At 36.6% G+C, this 20,313-nt stretch overlaps 1 protein-coding gene across 22 annotated transcripts in view; it reads right to left on the bottom strand.

The window, feature by feature from the left end:
• Positions 1-20,313, bottom strand: part of VPS8 (VPS8 subunit of CORVET complex) — a 236,071-nt gene that overhangs the window by 124,046 nt on the left and 91,712 nt on the right. For all 22 annotated transcript variants that reach the window (XM_001498654.4, XM_070243423.1, XM_070243433.1 and 19 more), the window contains 6 exons: positions 18,408-18,630; positions 16,159-16,248; positions 13,476-13,527; positions 2,538-2,580; positions 1,040-1,112; positions 628-747 (listed from right to left, as the gene is read on the bottom strand). In XM_001498654.4, coding sequence (XP_001498704.1) covers positions 628-747; positions 1,040-1,112; positions 2,538-2,580; positions 13,476-13,527; positions 16,159-16,248; positions 18,408-18,630 — 601 coding nt within the window. The remainder of the gene's footprint in view (positions 1-627; positions 748-1,039; positions 1,113-2,537; positions 2,581-13,475; positions 13,528-16,158; positions 16,249-18,407; positions 18,631-20,313) is intronic.

The raw sequence follows: 20,313 nt of genomic DNA, 5'->3' as shown, positions 1-20,313 counted from the left end.
GAATTTATAAAATCAAAGATGCACCACATCTAACTCTGCTTTCTTTAACTTTTTGATAAGGATGTATTAGAAAGAGACACAGACACAGAGACACACAGAAAGAGAGAGAAAGAGAGAAAAAGAGACAGAGAGAGAATAAAGAGGGGGAGGAAGGGAGGGAGGGGGAAGGAAGGGGGATAAAGAATTAGAAAATACGGGTGGTACAACAAAATTAAAAATGTAGAAGTTTGAAACCCTGACTTACTGCTAGGGCATAAAAATTATACCTGCATAAGGATTATTACTTGCATTATTTTCTTTCTATTAAAAAATAATCATGCTGGCTTTTTTTTTTTTTTTTTGGTGAGGAAGATTGACCCTGAGCTTAAAAACCGTTGCCAATCTTCCTCTTTTTGCTTAAAGAAGATTGTCGCTGAGCAAACATCTGTGCCAATCTTCCTCTATTTTGCATGTGGGACGCCAACACAGCATGGTTTGATGAGTGGTGTGTAGGTCCATGCCTGGAATCCCCACCCATGAATCCTGAGCCACCAAAATGGAGCACATGAACTTAACCACTATGCCACCAGGCAGGCCCCAACCTGCCTCCTTTTAAAACACATTAAAATCATATCATTTATCTCTTACCAGTGCCAATACATTTAGAAATTCTCTTGTATCAAAATGTAGCAAAGTCCGAACATAGGGATAGATTTCTTCCTCAGGGGATGCTTCTGCTGAGTGCAGGCGAATTAGAAATTCAAAAACCTGCAAGTTGAAAAAAAAAGTTGATTATTTTTTCACCTTACAAAGTATTTTGCCAAAGCAATGATTCCCACCTGGATAAAACAAAGGCAGGTTGAATTTAGTTTAAATTGCTACTATGTTATAACTTCTCTTACCTCATTCAACTACGATTATTGGCCTCAGTAATAGTGTGCAGGCTCTCCTGTCATAGCTAATGGCTCTGGACCGCTGCGTAACCCTCAATTACAATTTGTCTTTAGTGCATCTTAACAAGAGGTGTTGATGGTAAACATGTGGTGAAAACAGCACCAACCTGGTTTTTAACCAAGGGAACAAGATCTTCAGGGATGTCACCAAGGGGATAGGCACGGCCTGCTAGACAACAGCTAGAAGAAAAGAAAGAGAACAGAGTTGGTGACTTATAATGGACTAACTTCCAGGTTGTTTCTCAAACCCAAGACACTAGCTTGATTTTTAAGCAGGCTCAGCTTTTGCCAGTTAGGGCAAGTTCAAACCCAGATCAAGATGACAGCCAGTTCAGAAAACATGGGCGACAGAGATGATAGTGAAGTAACACATCCTGTGACTGAGTAAGGACTTTCATTTCTTCTTATTTTTCCTAAGAAAAACCCAAGTTGCACTCTAAAGGCAAGAGGGAATAAGGACAGACTATCTAAAAGTCTCATACTCAGCATCTAGAAAGAACCTAACAGCACCATTATACTTTGATTTACCTGTTATAAGCCTGATGTTCTCAGAGACTTTTAAACCAGTGGCTCTAAAAATGGTGATTAAAGATGGAAAATGAGCTAGGCTAATAAACATCTGGAAAATGTCTGCAATTGGACAAGCCTTCAGGGAGAGTTAGAATCTCATGAGGAATTTAACTGTACAGTTTTACTTCCAAATCAGATTTTCCTTATGGCTAATGACTTGCCTTGTAGGCTGACATATAAAAATGTCTTCCGAATATGTCCTCACTTTTTATTCATTTATTTTCTTTGAGGGGGGGGTGGCATGAATTTTAAAACTATCTGAACTAGTCATCAATTTGAATGTTAGATTAGAGAAGCTGGATACCAGCATATTCTAAGAAGTTTAAAGCACAGATGATAGAGTCCTAGCTAAATGCTGCATATGTTCTGCATCTGTAGAATCAACGTAACAAGTGTGAAATGGATCTCAAAGTTAATTCTGACACTAAATAGGAGCTAAAATGATGCTCTGGCAGGTTCTGCCAACTTCCTGCCTGCCTGCCTGCCAGCCTGGCGGCCAGTTATCTATCCAAAATTCTATCAGGACACAACTCTGAGCCTGCATAGTCTATTGGAAAAAACTCTGGTCCAGGAGCAAAGAGAGAAACATTTCAGCTTTACCTCTGTCACTAACTTTTTCATGATTTAAACAAATCTCTTGCCCTTATATATAAAATAGAGACAACACATATCCCACAGAGTTGTCGGTAGTACAAGTAAAATAATCAGGGTTTCTCAACCTCAGCCCCACTGATATTTTGGGAGAGAGGATTCTTCATTGTGGGGACTACTCTGTGCATTGCAGGATGCTTAGCAACATTCCTGGCTTCTCATTAGATGCCAGGAGCATCTGTCCTCCAGCCCCAGTTGTGACAAGTAAAAATGTCTGAGACATTGTCAAAGTCTGGTGGGTGGGCATGGGGGACAAAATCACCCATGGTTGAGAAGCATGGCTATAAAGGAAAGAACCCCGAAAAATGAAAAGCACTATATACATAAGAGGTGACATTTACAGAAGGAGCATACACACAGAGGAGTAAATAAAAAATCTCTTACCTAATATATACAAGAAGCTTGTTGCCCATAACAACTTGTTCATCTAAAATAGAAAAAGTATCTTAGCAAGTCTCTTTCAAAACCTTTTCAGAAATATAATCTTTATGTGGAAACAAAAAACAAAACCTCCCATTTAAGGTAAGTATATTTCCAAATAGCAGAAAATTGAAATACCACTTTAGTTATTATTTTTAGAATTTCCATTAGATTCTTTTCACAGACACAAAATCAATGAGTCATTCAAGGGTACATGTAGAAGGAACAGATCTGAAGGCAGAGATCTATGTATTGTTGGCTTAACCAACAGCTTGGGACCAGGGGAAGGTGTAGAACAGGCAGTGAGTTGATGAATTATAGACCATGACCAACGAATTAACATTAAGGCATAATTAGAATGTCTTCTCATTTGAAACATGGACTCTGAACCACCTACAGTGCTCTAGAGCTGAGAAGGCCATTGTTCACAAACGTTTAACAGACTTAGATTAAATGACCTTTAGGACGCTTTGCATTCTAAGTTATATCTAAAATGTAAGATTCTATCATCTGGTAATATAAACCTATTTCTTGGTTACAATAAATAGGAAATATAATCAGACCGAGCTTTAGGCCAAGGGGTCAAGAGCAACAGAGAATAGAGTAGAAGCACCAAGAGTGGGTGAAGTGATCAGTACTTCTTATGGTGTGTAGATTATAAGAATTTGTGGTTAGTAATAATGATGAGCTGAACTTTCTATTTTTGATATAGAAATCAGTAATCCTTCACAAATACTCCAAATCTGTGCTATTGTAAGTGAAAATAAACTTGAAATTGGTCAAAATTATATGAATAATTACATCCTGATTCAATTCCAGGTTTTTTAAATTAATAATTTTTTTTAGAGAAGTTTTAATTAGGTTCACAGCAAAACTGAGTAGAAGGTAGAGAGATTTCCCATATACCTGCTATCACACACCACACAACCTCTCCCATCAACATCCCGCACTAGAGGAGTACATTTCCTATAATAAGTGAACCTACATTGATACATCATTATCACTCAAAGTCCATAGTTTACATTAGGGTTCGCTCTTGGTGTTGTACATTCTATGCATTTTGATAAAGGTATAATGACACGTATCCACTGTTATAGTATCATACAGAATAGTTTCACTGCCCTAAAAATCCTGCGCTCTGCCTATTCATCCCTCCATCCCCCCAAGCCCTAGCAAACACTGATCCTTTTACTGTCTCCATAGTTTTGCCTTTTCCACAATGTCCTATAAAAGGAATCATACAGTATGTAGCCTTTTCAGATTGGCTTCTTTCACTTAGTAATACGCATTTAAGTTTCTTCCATGTCTTTTCAGGGCTTGGTGGCTCACTTCTTTTTAGTACTGCATAACACGCCATTGTCTGGATGTACCATAGTTTCTTCATCCATTTACCTACTAAAGAACACCTTGCTTGCTTCCAAGTTTTGGCAATTATGAAGAAGGCTGGTATAAACATTGGTGTGCAGGTTTTTTGTCTGGATATGTTTTCAACTCTGTGGGTCAATACCAAAGAGCACGACTGCTAGATTGTACAGTAAGACTATGTTTAGTTTTGTATGAAACCACCAAACTGTCTTCTACAGTAGCTGTACCATTTTGCGTTCCTATCAGCAATAAATGAGAGTTCCTGTTGCTCCATATCCTAGCCAGAATTTGGTGCTGTCAGTGTTCTAGGTTTTGGCCATTCTAATACGTGTGCATACTGGTATCCCATTGTTGTTTTAACTTGTAATTCCCTAATGATGTTGAATATCTTTTCATATGCTTACTTGCTTACTTGCCATATGTATATCTTCTTTGGTAAGATGTCTGTTCAGATCTCTTGCTCATTTTTAAATCAGGTTGTTCATTTTCTTATTGTTGAGTTTTAAGAGTTCTTTGTATAGTTTGGATAACAGTCTCTTGCAAATATTTTCTCCAAATCTGTGGATTATCTTCTCATTCTCTTGACATTGTCTTTTGCAGAGCAGAAATTTTTAATTTGAATGGACTCCATTATCAATTATTTCTTTCAGGAATGGTACCTTTCTTTCATGGATGGTGTCATATCTAAAAGTTCATCACCATAACCACAGTCAATTAAGTTATCTCCTATATTATCATCTAGATATTTCATAGTTTTGGATTTTACAATTACATCTATGATTCATTTTGAGTTAATTATGTCCTTACTGATTTTCTGCCTGCTGAATCTGTTCACTTCTGATAGAGGGGTGTTAAAGTTTCCAATACTAGATTTATCTAATTCTCCCTGCCATTCTATCAGTTTTTGCCTCACATACTGCTTCACAGGTAGTGCAAGTACCTTGAAATAACAAGATACACCCAATTTCTCCCTCCCATATCTGTATCTTTGCTATCATTCATTTCATTTATACCTATGCATATACACATATGCAAGCATACACAAATACATTGTTGCTATTATTATTTTGAACAAACTGTTACCTGATAGATCAATTAAGAATAAGAAAAATAAAAGTTTTTTTATCTTTACTTATTCATTCTCTGACGCACTTACTTGAACATTTTTTTGCAAGACAATTCTACTGGCAACAAATTCCCTCAATTTTTATTTGTCTGAGAAAGTCTTTGTTTCTTCTTCACTTCTGAAGGATAATTTCACAGGGTGCAAAATTCTGTTAGTGGGTTTTTCTCTCAACACCTTAAATATTTTCCTCCACTCTCTTCTTGCTTGCACAATTTCTGAGAAGTAGAATGCAATTCGCGTTTTTGCTCCTCTATAGGTAAAGTGCTTTTTTCCCCTGGCCTCTTTCAAGATCTTTTCTTTATTTTCTGCAGTTTGGATATGACATGCCTATGTGCAGTTTTTCGCTTTTTATCCTGCTTGGTGTTCACCAAGCTTCCTATGTATCTGTGGTTTGGTGTGTGATATTAAATTGGGGGAAATTCTCAGTCATTATTGCTTCAAATATTGCTTCTGTTCCTTTCTCCCTTTCTTCTCCTTCTGATATTCCAATTACGTGTATGTTACATCTTTTGTAGTTGTCCATTGTTCTTGGATATTCTTTCTTTTCCAGTCTTTTTCTCTTTGCTTTTCACCTTTGAAAGTTTCTATTGTTATGTCCTCATGCCGAGATTCTTTCCTCAGCTGTGTCCAGTCTAGTAACAAGCCCATCAAAGACATTCTCCATTTCTGTTACAGCATTTTTGATGTCTAACATTTCTTTTCGATTCTTTCTTAGAATTTCCATCTCTGTTTATATTATCCATCTTGAGTGTTGTCTACTTTCTCCACTAAAGTCCTTAGCACATTAATCACAGTATTTTTTTAAATTCCTGGTCTGATAATTCCCACATTCCTGCTATATCTAAGTCTGGTTTTAATGCTTAGTCTGTCTCTTCAAACTGTGTTCTTAGCCTTTCGGTATGCCTTGTAATTTTTGAAAGCCACATACGATGCACTAGGTAAAAGGCACTACTGTAAAGAGGCCTTTAGTCACGTGGTGGTAAGCTATGAGGGGAGGCGAAGGATTCTACAGTCTTTTGGTGCCTGTGCTTCTAAGATATGAACCTCATCAGTGCTCCTCAGTTTTTTTTCCTCCTCGTAGGTGGAACAGGATGGGTTGAACATGCTGGGGTTGAGTATTTTCCTTCCCTCAAGTAATTTAGGCTCTGATAAAACCCCAGCAGGTTAAGTTTTGACAAAATAGTTTTTCCTCGGGGCAGACAAAGTTAAGAAAAACAGAATACTCTTGCATATTTCAAAATGGTTCCTTTCCCCTCCCCCTGCAGAAGCACAAGGGATTTTTCTCTGATATTCACTGAGAGAACCTGGTAGCAGTCCTGGAGGGTAAATCTTACAAAATTATGGGGACTCCACTGTGACAGGGCCTCCCTGGAGTTTTTAGATCTCAGACTTGTCTACACTGAGCCTCCAGCAATTCTTCAATTACAGTTCCAGTTTTCCTACCCCAGCACTGGTTCCTGCAGAGGTGTCTACTCCAGTAAGTTGTGATTCTCTGTGCCTGCCTCGCTCTCTAGTTTTTGGTACGGGAGTTTGGTCTGTGACCTCACTTTTCTGGCAGATCTCAGAAGAGTTGCTGATTTTTCAGCTTGTTCACCTGTTTACTTGTTGGTAGGACAGAGTGGTGATTTCTAAGCTCCTTACAAACCAGACTGGAAACCAGAAGTCCTAAACGTTATTTGATTCAACTCAATTAGCATGATACAAGGTGGTAGTCACTTTACTAGTGTAATAAGTTCCTGTTCGTCGGCTAATTAGGTAAACCTTTATTGCTAGAAATCTCAGATAAAATCTCAGATACTTCTAGAGAATTCAATTTACTTGTTTAACATACTCATCTCCCTTATTCCATTGCTATGAATTTAAGGGCAGGAAGCCTGTGTCATCTCTGTTTCCAGCTCTAGCATCCAGCACAGCATCTGGCACATAGTAGGTGCTTAGTAAATGGATACTGAACTGAAGCATATATACCAACAAAGTATTTAATTTTCTTGACCCCTCTTCTACTCCTTTTCTCTCCTCACTATCTTTTTCCAGACAGTTTTCTGTTGCAAAAGTTTATCAATTCCATTTGGAGTTTTCAATATACTGCTTTCATTTCTGCCACAAATATATGTTAAAAACAATTTTCAAGTTTGTTTCAAAAAGATTCATTTCAGGGTTACTATTGGGTGTGAGGGACTATGACTCTACCAAATGATCCCCCTTGCTCTCAACCTTACAGGAAAAAAACCCCATAAAACCTGGACGTGATACAAAAGTAACTATCTGAAGCTGCTAAAGAGTGAATAGAAGTGGACAAATCTGGTGGGGAGTTCACAGTCACTGGTAGGAGGACAGTGGCAGCCATACAAGTAACTTTTCTTCTTTGTGCCTTTCCCTGGGCTAAATGCAGTCTCCACTACACACAGAGGCAGTGGGGGCGGAGGGAGAGGGACGGAAAAACTTCTCATCTTTCTGGCACAGGGGACCAGAAAAGTGAAGCCAGGAAATCATGAATGTGGAAGGAGTAGGGGAATCCCAAAAGGGAACGAGTCAAAGAGAGGAGCTCCAAACTGTCTACCCACTTCCGTGACTGATCCCTGACACACCATGCATGAGAAACAAGCAAAGCAGCTCAGCCTAAGAGGAAAAGTCGGCACCAAGACTGGAGCCCCTCCCTGAAGCTCCCACCCGCCCTCCTTCACGGGAGCGTGAAGAGAAGCAGACCGGCTCTGGTGTGGAGTTCATGTGCTTAGAGGAGTGGAGACAGGGACGTGTACAGTACATTACTATCACTTGTGGCTTTTAGCCTGGGACTAAGTGCTCTCTGTGTGGCAAGCACAGCAGCAGCTGGGAGCTCACAAGGGAAAATCAGCAATCTTTCTGGTTGGAGAACTAAAGAAGAGAACGTAGGAAATGGGAAGTTAACAGACTGGAGGAATCTTGTAAAAAGAAGCCAGAAAGAGGATCCTCAAACTCTCTATCCTCATCACTGACTGACCCCTAAGCCACACAAGTGGAAAAGAATCAAAGCAGACCAGCTAAAGACAAACGATCTTTCGAAAAGAGACTGGAGCTGCCACACAGAAACAGAGTTTGCAATTCAAGCCCCAGCCAAGAAAATTACCTGATAAAACACAGGGAAAAAATTCTCAGTGGTGAAAAATAACAGAATCCAGATTCTCCACAATGTAACATTCACAGTACCCAGGATACAATCCAAAATTATCCAACATATGAAGAACCAAAAAAATAAAACATATTCTTCTTAAAAGAAAAGAAAGTCAATCAAGTCCAATCCTGAAATGAACAAAATGTTAGACTAATGGATAAAAATTTTAAAGCCACCATTCTATTTATTTTCAATGAAATAAAACAAAACATGCCTCAATGCATGAAAATTTGAACAGATAAATGAAGAAATGGAGGAGAGAAACAGAAACACAAAAAGAACCAAGTGAAAATTATGGAACTGAAAAACAATCATGGAAGATAAAAATTCACTGCATGGGTTTAACAGCCGAACTGACATGAAAGAGTGAACTTGAAGATACAGCGATAGAAATCATCTAATGAGAAGACAGTGGGAAAAAACACCAAGCAAAACAAAGACAAAACTCAGAGGGACTGACTATGAGATAGTCGAGGAAAACATTCAAAAATCTGCGCTTCCACAAAAGCAATGAAAACAATCCAAGGAATGTTTATTCAAGAAAAATGGCTGAATCTCAGTAAGAACAGGGAACTCCACGGTGATTTAACTTTACCTAGTCCCATCCCCCTTTCCCCAGCTTCATTGAAAACCAACAGCCTTGCAACTATGGTGGCTGGGAAAATCAGTCACCTAGTGGCCACCTGAGGGGTCAGAATGGGTTTGGAACTCCCCCAAAGCCCCCATTCCTAGAGAAATGTCACTATTTGATCTATCTGGCAGCTCACTTAAAAGCTCCATTCTCAGGGCTTGTCTCTTTTTGTCCAGACTCAGAGCTTCTCTATGCAAAGAGCACCAACCCCAGGACATTTGCTAAAAACAGTCAGCACAATTGTTTAACTTTACAGATGCCAGAGTCAGTGCTACCAGAAGGGACTAATAAGAGACTCATCAAAAAACTTGAAAGGAAAAACTGGAGAATGGAGGTCTGCCATCAGGCTTTCAAAAGCTCCAACATATTTCTGGAACTCTAGAAGGACATGGGCATATACAGGGCTATGACTATACCCAGGGAAGACTGAAAAGGCCCTAATCTATAACCTATGGCTGACTTTGAGACTCTGCACAAAACACCCTGCTAGAGCACTGAAAATTCCAAAATAAAATGAAGCAAAAACCATAGACTTAAAGTAAGAAATAGACAATTCAACACTAATATTTGGAGACTTCAATACTCCACTTTCAATTAGCAGGAACAGGAAATAGAAGTCTTGAACAAATTATAAGCCAACTAGACCTAACAGACATCTGTAGAACATTGCACTCAACAAGAAAACATATTCAACACATTATTTTCTGGTGGATATGGAACATTCTCCAGAACAGGCCATATGTTAGGCTATAAAAGGATGAGAACAAAATATGTTCTCTGACCACAATGGAATGAAATTAGAAATCAACATCTGAAGGAAATGTGAGAAATCCACAAATATGTGAAAACTAAACAATATACTTCTAAATAATCAATATCACAAGGGAAGTTAGAAAATACTTTTAGACGAATGGAAATGAAGACACCACATACCAACACTTATGGGATGCAGATAAAGCATCGCTTAGAGAGATATTTGCAGCTGTAAACACATTTTTTTTTTAAAAAAGAAAGATTTCAAATCAATAACCTAAACTTCCACCTCAAGAAAATTAAAAAAGAGCAAAATAAACCGAAAGCAAGATGAAGGAAATAAATAATAAAGACTAAGCTGAAATAAATGAAAGAGGAAAGAAAAATAAAGACTATCAATAAAATCAAAATTGGTTCTTTGAAAAGACCAACAAAACTGACAAACCTTTAGCTAGATAGACCAAGAAAAAGGAGAAGACTCAAACTACAAAAAGCCAGTAATAAAAGAAGAGACATAACTACTGACTTCACAAAAATAAAAGCAATTACAAGAGAATACCATAAACACTATATACCGACAAATTAGATAACATAGATGAAACGGACAAATTCCTAGAAATACCCAAAGTGCCAAAACTGACTCAAGAAGAAATAGTTAATCTGAATAGACTTAACAAGCAGAGACTGAACTAGTAATTTCACAACTTTCAACAAAGAATATCCCAGGCTCACATTAATGAATTCTACCAAACATTTAAAGAAGAAGTAACATCAATCCTTCATAAACTCTTCCAAAAAACAAAAGAGAGAATACTTCCCAACTCATTCCATGAGACAAGTATACCAAAATATCAAGTATACCTGATACCAAGACCAGAAAAAAAAAGAAAGAAATAAAAATTACAGAACGATATCCTTAATGAATATAAACATAAAAACACTCAAAAGAATACTAGCAAACTCAATCCAGCAACATGCTAAAAGATTATACACCACAACCAAGTAGTATTTATCCCAAGAATGTAAGATTGGCTTAACATACGAAAATCAATCTTATGGATCATATCAATAAAATAAAAGACAAAATCCACAAGATTATCTTAATAGATGCAGAAAAAAAGCATTTGGTAATATCTAACCTTTTCATGTCAAAAACACTCAACAAACTAGGAATAGAAGGAAACTTTCTTAGACTGATAAGGCCATCTACAAAAAACCCACAGTGAACATCACATTTAATGGTGAAAGACTAAATGCTTTCTCCCTTAGATCAGGAAAAAGAGAAGGGTGTCCACTCTTGCTACTTCTCTTCAAAGTTGTATTAGAGGTTCTAGCCAGGCCAATTAGGTGAAGAAAAGGAATAAAAGGAATCCAGTTTAGAAAGGAAGAAATAAAACTATCTCTACATATAGATAACATGATGTTATATATGTAGAAAATTCTAAAGAATCCATTAAAAAATCAGAACTAACAAATGAATTTGGTAAGGATGCAGGATACAAAATTAATATACAAAAATCAATTTTATTTCTATACACTAGCAATGAACATTCTGAAAATGAGATTAAAAACCTCATTCCATCTACAATAGCATCAAAATGAATAAAATACTTAGGAATAGATTTAACAAAAGAAGTATAAGACTTGTACACTAAAAACTGAAAAACACTGTTGAAAGAAATTAAACAAGACCTAAATAAATGGCAAGATACCCTGTATTCATAAATTGGAAGATTTAACGATGTGAAGATAGCAGTACTCCTGAAATTGATCTACAGATTCAAAGCAATCCTTATCAAAATCTCAGCTGCCTTTCTGCAGAAATTGAGAAAGCAAATTGATTTTAAAAGACCAAAATAAATGGAGAAACATATCATATTCATAGATTAGAAGACTCAATAGCATTAAGATGTCAATCCTTCCCAAATTAATCTATAGAGTCAATGCAATTCCAAACAAAATTCTAATAAGTTTTTTAAAAGAAACTGATGAGCTGATTTTAAAGTTCATAGGGAAAGGCAAAGGATCTAGACTAGCTAAACCAATTTTGAACAAGAAAAATAAAGTTGGAGAACTTAAGGTATCTGATTTTGAGACTTAATATAACGCTTCAGTAATCAAGACAGTATATTATATGTCTATATTTATAGACATATAGCTCAATGGAACACAACACGTATACAGTCAATTGACTTTTTTTTTTTAAATCAGTTTTTCTCCATTTTTTGTTGAAAAAAGTGTCAAGGTAATTCAATGGAAACAAGATAATCTTCTCAAAAAATGGTAAAGGAACTGATAGCTATATGAGAAAAAAAAGCCTTAAACTTTGCTTTGCATCATAGATGAAAATTAACTCAAAATGGATTACAGACTTAAATGCAATGCTAAAACTATTAAATCTCTAGAGGAAAACATAAGAGAAAATCTTTATGATGTTGAATTGGACAAACATTTCTTAAACAGAACACCAAAAGTCTAAAATGAATAAACGAAAAGATGAAAATGAATAAAAGGATAAATGAATAAAATGGACTTCTTTAAGATTAAAAACTTTTGTTATTTGAAAGACATGGTTAAGAAAACAAAAAGGTAAGCAAGAGACAGGGAGAAAATTTTTGCAAAACATATATTGAAAAACAACTTGTATTCAGACTACATAAAGAACATTCTTATAGGCTCTGGTGGGGAGTTCACTCACTTGGAACTCTTACAACTCAATAATATGAAGTCAAATAACACCTCCTCCCCACCCCCAAAAAACTGTTAAAGATTTAAAGAGACAATTCACAAAAAACGATATATGAATAGGCAAGAGCGCACGAAAAGATGCTCACATCACTGACCATCAGGAAAATAAAAATTAAAATCACAATGAGATACCATTATACACCCACCAGAATGGCTAAAATTTTTCAAAGACTGACAGGTTGACAGTACCAAGTGCTTGCAAGGATATGGAGCAACTGGAACTCTCATATATTGTTGATGAGAATGCAAAATGGTACACCCATTTTGAAAAACCAAACAGCAGTACCTTAGAAAGTAAAACATTTATTTACCATACATCCCATCCATACCAATCCAAGGTAACTGCCCAAGAAAAATGAACACATGTGCCCACACAAAAGCTTACTCATAGCTAGGGATCAGAAGTGGGGGATAAGGGCAACATAAGGGATACCTATGGTGATGAAACTGTTCTGCATCTTGACTTTATCAGTGTGAATATCTAGTTGTAATATTGTGCTTTAGTTTTGCAAGATGTTATCAGTAGGGGAAAGTGGATAAAGAGTAGTGTCATCTCTTACAACTGCATGTGAATCTACAATTTCCTCATAATACAAAGTTTAATTAAAAACAGAACAAAATTCGTTCACAAATGTTGTAGCAGCATTACTTATAACAGCTCCAAATTGGAAGTAACTCAAATGTCCATCAACTGGTAAAGAGATAAACAAACGATGGTATGTCCAATCCACAGACTACTCTTCAACAGTAAAAGGGAATGAAATATTAATACATGCAACAACATGGAGGAATCTCAAAAACACTACACTTAGTGAAAGAAATAAAACACCAAGGATTACATACTGCATGATTCCACTTACATGAAATGTAGTGACAGAAAGTACATCAGTCATTGCCTGTAGGTGGGGCTGTGGGGAAAGGATAGCGTACAAAGGCGCAGGTGGAAATTTTTTAGTGTGAAGAAACTATATAGTTCCTTCTATAGTTTGATTATGGTGTTGGTTACGTGATTATATATGGTTGTCAAAATTCACACTGTACATATAAAATTGGTGAATTTTATGATATTTTAAATAATATCTTAAAATACAAAAAAGAGAAAAAAATTAAGGCTTAGAAAATTAATACCTGTTAGCGTCTTTCCTGCATTCAGAGGAGGAGCAATGACTCTGAAAAGTTTCTGGAGTAAAATTAATAGAAAAATAATCACCATTATTTTTTAAAAAGAATATTTTTAAAAAGATAATCAAGAATCTTATGCTGTTAATTACCTTTCTGATTGAATTATTCATTTGCTACTGAGATTAAAAATAAAAACTATTTTTTGAGGAAGATTACCCCTGAGCTAACATGTATGCCCATCTTCCTCTACTTTATAAGAGGGACGCCTGCCACAGCATGGCTTGATAAGCAATACATAGGTCTGCGCCCAGCATCCAAACCAGTGAACCCCAGGCTGCTGAAGCCAAGTGCACGAACTTAACCGCTGTGCCACCAGGTCAGCCTCTTAAACATAAAAACTTTTAATGTGGACATGAACTGTTTTAGAAAGATCACTGGGAAACAATCATTGTTGTCATATTCCTCACTAAAAGAAACCAATTAATAAATACCAGTTAGATGAAAGTCTCTGTTGAGATTATGATTTCTGAATATAAAATATCCTTAGGTTCCTAAAAGTGCTTTACTCTTTAAAAAAAAGAGTCAGCAAGTGAAGGGATTAATGATAGCCCCCCAAATGGTAATGAAGATTACTTTAAACTGAAAACATCTGAATGATCAGCAGCCACAGAGAGAAACATTATCTAAATTTAAGCAGAGCCTCTGAAAATACAGTAAGATTAATGGTAAAACTCCACTGGCCTTCCTGGGAGGGAGTTTCCTGTTGGGGAGAAGACTGACCTTTAGCACTGAGAAGTGCAAATTCAGCTGTTAATTAGCATCAAAAAGCCCAAAAAACCATTCATACTTTCCCATGGAAACCATAAATTCGCTCCGCCCCAACTTTTGTTAAACTAGTATATAAACCTTTACCTCTGGCTTTTCAGAGAGTTACTCATTACTGAGTGCTCCCAGTACATGTGTGAATAAACTTTGTCTTTTCTCCTGTTAATTTGTCTATTGTCTGTCAATTTGCAGCACTCCCCCCACCACTGGGATCTAAGCTGGTGGAAAAATTTTTCCGCCCAACACAAGGCACTACTTTGGCCTCAGAAACAGTCAAAACTAGAAGTCAGGAAAGGTTCCAGAGACTACTGCTGTCATCCCAAATGCGATGACACTTTCATTCTGGAAAATCTAGAAAATTTCAAAAGGCAGGACACCTCCTCTTAATTTGAACCTCTTTAAGTACTAAAATAACTAAACTTTAAACACTGAAAAGTGATTTCCTTACAGGCAGAGAATTATAAACGAGGAATCACAGGATGCATCTAAACGCCCACTGCCATAACTTCCAAAAGATGACAAATACCAAGCTCCTGCTGAAAGCTCAAAAACTACTCAACACAAGACAAGGCCACCTCAATAGTCCAGTGTTCCATCTGAGATGTGCAGGTATAAAAATCTCCAGACTTTGAGGAATAAAAAACCCACAAAAAACAAAAACTTCAAAAGCAACAATACCAAAAACCCAGCAATTGTTTTTATAAACACAGAATGCATCAAATTAGAAGGTGTTTTCAGGGGTTATTTTGAGAGAAACTAGACATTGCATTAACTCTTCCTAATTGTGGTCTGGTAGTGGGGCAGAGAACATTTTTGCCTGCAGGGAGGTCCTGGACCTCACTGAGGAGGGAGGTGACCACTCTTTCTCAGGGAAGTACTGGATCTCGGTGAGTAAGCAGCAGAGAGCTGTTCAAGTGTAAAGAATACTTATTTGACACACAGACAATCAGGGTTAAAACCAGTGAAGGGGGCTGTGGCACTCATTTTGGAAATTGACCAAGAACAGAGAGGTACAACCCAAACTAAAGGAGTTATGAACTACAGGGCTGCTCACTCACCAAGCTAATATGTTTAAAGAAGACTGAAGTATCTAGAATGACTCCTGACTTAGTAATACTGGAGATAGCTCTGGATGGCCATTAAATACACAAAAAAGTTGACCGGTTGCCGTCAGCAGATGCCTGGCTCTTTTGACACAGGTAATTAGTGGCTGTAAAAAGGCAATGGGCGGGCAGGGCACTACGTGTATCTACAATCCATTACCCACAATTCCGTCCCCAAATTTAAGGCAAATAACAAGACAGATGGGGTTTGGTTCTTTTTAAAATAAGCCCAAATGCTTTTTAGATGCTCTCTTCTAATGGAAATGAGAATAAGAAATTATAATGAATGCTATACAATTCTGAACTGGGAAAAGCAACAAACTAGCAGTTAACAAATAATGACTTCCAATCATTTTCAGGACCTTCCACAGCAGAATATATCTACAAATAGCATTATTCAATAGTACAATATATACAATAAGTATATATATTGAATTTCTTATACCTTTTGAAAAAGCTATTATAATTTCAAAAGTTATTGGAAAAAACTTAAAGTCTAACAGGTAAGCATAACTTTTAATTGTGCCTATTGCTCCCTGAGATTTAAATACATAATTATGCAGATAAAAAAGAAAGCAATGGTAGAAGGTATGAAATTAAAGTCTACCTAAAAGTCCCAAATGAAATGGGTGCGAGCCTAATAAATCTACAAGAAATTAGAAGAATGGATGAAAACAGAAACTTTCAAAGCCAATGGAGAATTAGGAAAAAAACACTAATAGACAATATTAAATATGTGCCCAAGTTAGGAAGTATCTTACCTCCATTGGACTAATAAATTCATTCATGCCTCTGTTGTAGACGTAGATCATAGCATCATATAGCCGATTTTCCCAACACATGAGAACTACCTGTAAAAAGGAAAAGTTGCTTGGTCCATATAATTAGGTAAGTCTCACCAATTCCTCTCCTTAAAGATTTAAGAATGGGGAAGATCTTGACTTCTCTTCCCTAATTTTTCTTATTCCTTCTCTGAAAAAAAACAAAATTGAAGTACTCAAACACAATGCCAGACAACAGCTGTTGAAGGTTCAATACTACTTTTAATAGTACAACAGCTACTTTGAAACATCCTCCAATGTCTAACGTTATTTCTTCTCTATCCACCCCCTTTCCATATTTATTTTACCTTGGGTCACTAGTTCTACAAATACTTACTGAACACTTATATTCAGGTTCTCTCATAGGCACTGGGGATAAAGTGATGGATGAGACAATCCCAGACCTAGTCTGTACCCTTACGGAATGTCCATTCATCTTGAACACTCACCAAAAGAAGGGAGAGGCACAAAATGGTGTGTGAGTTATGACTTGGGGGAGATACTCAATGACACAAATAATTCATTTACAAATGTGCTAAGTGTTATACAGGAACCTGACTTGGGCTGGAGAATTAAGAAGATCATCCCTGAGGGAGCAATATTTAAGCTAGGACCTAAAGGATGCATGTATGTGAGCCAAAAGCAGAGGTGGACACTGGGGACTCTGAAGGCAGAAGCAGCAGTAAAGATGAAGGTCCTAAGGTGGGAAGGAGCTTGAAGTGTTTAAAGAAGGAGAGAAATTGATTTGAGAAAATATTTAGGGAGAGAAAATATGAGGGAGAGACATACTTTAAGATGACTCAAAGTATAGAGTACTCTATATTCTGTTCCTAAGAGAGCTAAAATATACTATACTGACAAGAGGAGAGGGCTGAAGTAGAAGAGAAGAGGTCGACAAAGGAGAATGATAAGGAGAAGCCAGAGAGGTAAGAGGAAAAATGGAAGTGAGGTGTCATGAGAAAATCACTCTAGATGAAGGTATGTTCTGGGACCTCTCTCTCTTCTCTCACTACCCTTCCTCTCAGCCAGTGCCATAATCATAGATCTCTTTGCTGATGACTAACACATTTACAGCTTCAGCCCTAGTTTCCTCTCTGACTCATATATCCAACCACTGACTTGATATCTCCACCTGAATGTTTAGGAGCTATCTCCAAATAAAATGGCAAAACAGAACTCCTGATTTTGACTCCCAAACTTAGACCTACCTCAGTCTTCCAATCTTCTTAAAGGAATTATTCCACCCTGTTTCTCAAGCTGAAAAACTAGGCATCCTTCTTAAATTCTCTCTTTCCACACCCTCGCACCCAATTCATCAGCAAATCAGTTCTACCTCCAAACACATCCAAAGTCAGGCCATCTCTCTCTATCTTACTGTTAGCAACTCCAGCCAGGACCACATCCTGGACCAGCTCCTAACTAGTCTCTTTGCTCCTTTTGTACTTGGCCCCCACCCCTCATTCTTTTATCCCTAAAGCAAACCAGAGTGACCTTGCTTAAAACCTTTTCATGATTTCTCATAGCACTCCGAATAAAATGGAAAAAATCTGTACCTTGCCCTGAAAGGATTACCTCTCCCTTTCAACCAAGCTCCAAATCTGTTTGCCTTTTATCTGTAATTCTAATAGCCAAGGCATATATCTTTTTTTTTTTTCCTTTGGCGTTAGCTGTTGCTTTTACCTGTAACAGTCTTCTCCAAGATCTTTGCATTACTTATTCCTTCTTGTCATATGGATTCCAGACTCAGGAAGGTTTTCTAATAATTAACCAATCTAAAGTAGCCTCTCATTCTCTACTATATTTCCCGTTTGACTTTTAACATAGAATTTGTTTTTGGATATCTCTGGTTTGTTTACTTGTTTATCTATTTATTGTCAAACTTCTTTGCTAGAATGTAAACCTATGAGAGGACAAGCAACTACCAAATGTAAACTCTACGCTAAGAGCTCTGGGGGATGTTGAAGAAAGAGAAGCCTCTTGGCTTGCAGGAGTTCATCATCTGACATTCATTAAAGAACAGTCCTAAGAAACACATTGACAAATACAAGTCTATGAAACATCTTACCAAAAGTGCTCAATAAATAATTGGGGTTGATAGAAGGTAGGGGGAGGCTGGATCAGTCAGGTAAATATAATCAGTAAAGGAATGATGCTTATTCTGTAAATCAGTAGACTGTCTATAAACTCACCTGTTGAATATCTAGGCTCGTGATATCCATATGTACAATGAGGGCTTCCACATTCTCCATTAACTTTTTATCTTGGAAATGAACGATCAAGTCTTTCATTACCTGGGGTGTGATCCCCACCAATTTATCACTTAAGATATATGGCTCAAGGCACTCCAAAAACACTCCTTTGGCCACTGAATTCTCACTTAATTTGTCATACATCTGGCTAAATAAAAGATCTCTGTAACAAGAAGGGGAAAAAAACACTCTTAGGAACATTCCAAACATCCACTAAATTCAGTCTGCTAGGTATATCTCATCTTTCTTCTATTTTGACTTACTCACAAGTTTAATAACAACATTCACAATGTTTGCATAGAGCTGTATATTGTGAAAACCTTTTTATACATACTATCTTAGTTAATTCTCTCAATACTTCTTTTGCAAATAAGAAAATTTGAATAAGTTAAATTATTTTCTGAAAGTCACACAGTTAAGTTATGGAGTCAGAATTTGAACTCAGCTCTCTGGTCTAAATCCTGTGCTGAGTCTATTAGGGCACAATGCTTCTTAAAGACAACACTGATACGAGTGAGTAGTACGGTGAACATGATGAAGTAGAAAAAAAAATTAAAAAGGACTACTCATAAATCTTTTCCTCTTTCCTGGTATCTAAATATCCTGAGCTGATCTGCAGAGCCAATCTGCTTCCTTACCTAGTTCTTACCCCTTGCTTTTCAAAGGCTTTAGGTAGTAATTACTGATGGACGAGAAGGAAGAAATCTCATTCAGTATTTTAAAAATATATCTGGACATTATTTTATTGTGGAAACAAAAATTTTTAATTAATCTAAATGCTACCACACTCAATAATTATTTTATTTCCTACTTCTTCTGCAAATAGTCCATAAATAATTTGTTATACTCAGATATAATTCTGAATTCTGTTTTCATGCAACATTAAGATGATAAGCATTATTCTAAGTTGCTACCTACTCTTTAAAGTTACCATTTTGTCAAACAAGGTTTCAAGATGCTGAAACATCAGAACTTAATTAACTACTCCTGTGGTGTGGACTATATCACTTATTTCCAGTATTAACTGTTATGAGTGATGTGACAATGAACATCTACATATGCAGTCGTTCCCATTATGGGGGCTTAATTCCCTTGGTCATACTACTTTTTAGAAATTTATCTTGAGTCAAAGGATACGAAAAATTTTGTGGCACTTGAAATGTATCACTAAATTATCTTCAAAAAGCATCATACCACCAGTAATGTATAATCATACCAGTTTCACCAGGCAATTGTGATTGGTTTTTTCCCCCCAGATAATTTAACAAGTATAAATTAAACAACATCACTCTTTTAAACTCTTTGATGACTGGCAAAAATAAATGTTTCCTAAGTTTCCATTCATACATTGTATTGCCTTGTATCATTCACTGATTCACTCATTCCTTTTCTTTTAAAATAAAAACTGTGTAAATGCTATTTATCTGTTAGGATTACTTATTTATTTATCAAATGTATAATCTTTTTATATGTATATCATGTCAGTTGTGAAATATGGTATAGACGGTTCATCCAAAAGTGCTCTTTCATGACAAGTTCCACAAAAGTTTAAGGAACGTTCTGAAAGGAGTAGGATGGGGTCTTGCCTCATCTGAAGTCCTGGAAGGGGACAGATGATAAATGGACTGGCTACAACTGTGCCAGAACCACAGGCCACTTTTCAATAAACAGTATTTGCAGTATCCTTGGGGGAAATCCATATTCATTTACTTTTTTCTCATATCTACGAATGTAATTTTTGTATCACTTTTCCTCTTTGCTTCATTTTTATCAGAGCATTTTTCATGTTAGTTTCATTTTAATCAATAGCCCATCACATTTTTGTGATTACCAGTTACTAGCCAAA

The sequence above is a fragment of the Equus caballus genome, chromosome 19 (assembly GCF_041296265.1).
Source record: "Equus caballus isolate H_3958 breed thoroughbred chromosome 19, TB-T2T, whole genome shotgun sequence".
Classification (NCBI taxonomy): Eukaryota; Metazoa; Chordata; class Mammalia; order Perissodactyla; family Equidae; genus Equus; species Equus caballus.
This window is presented reverse-complemented; position numbering and strand designations above follow the sequence as displayed.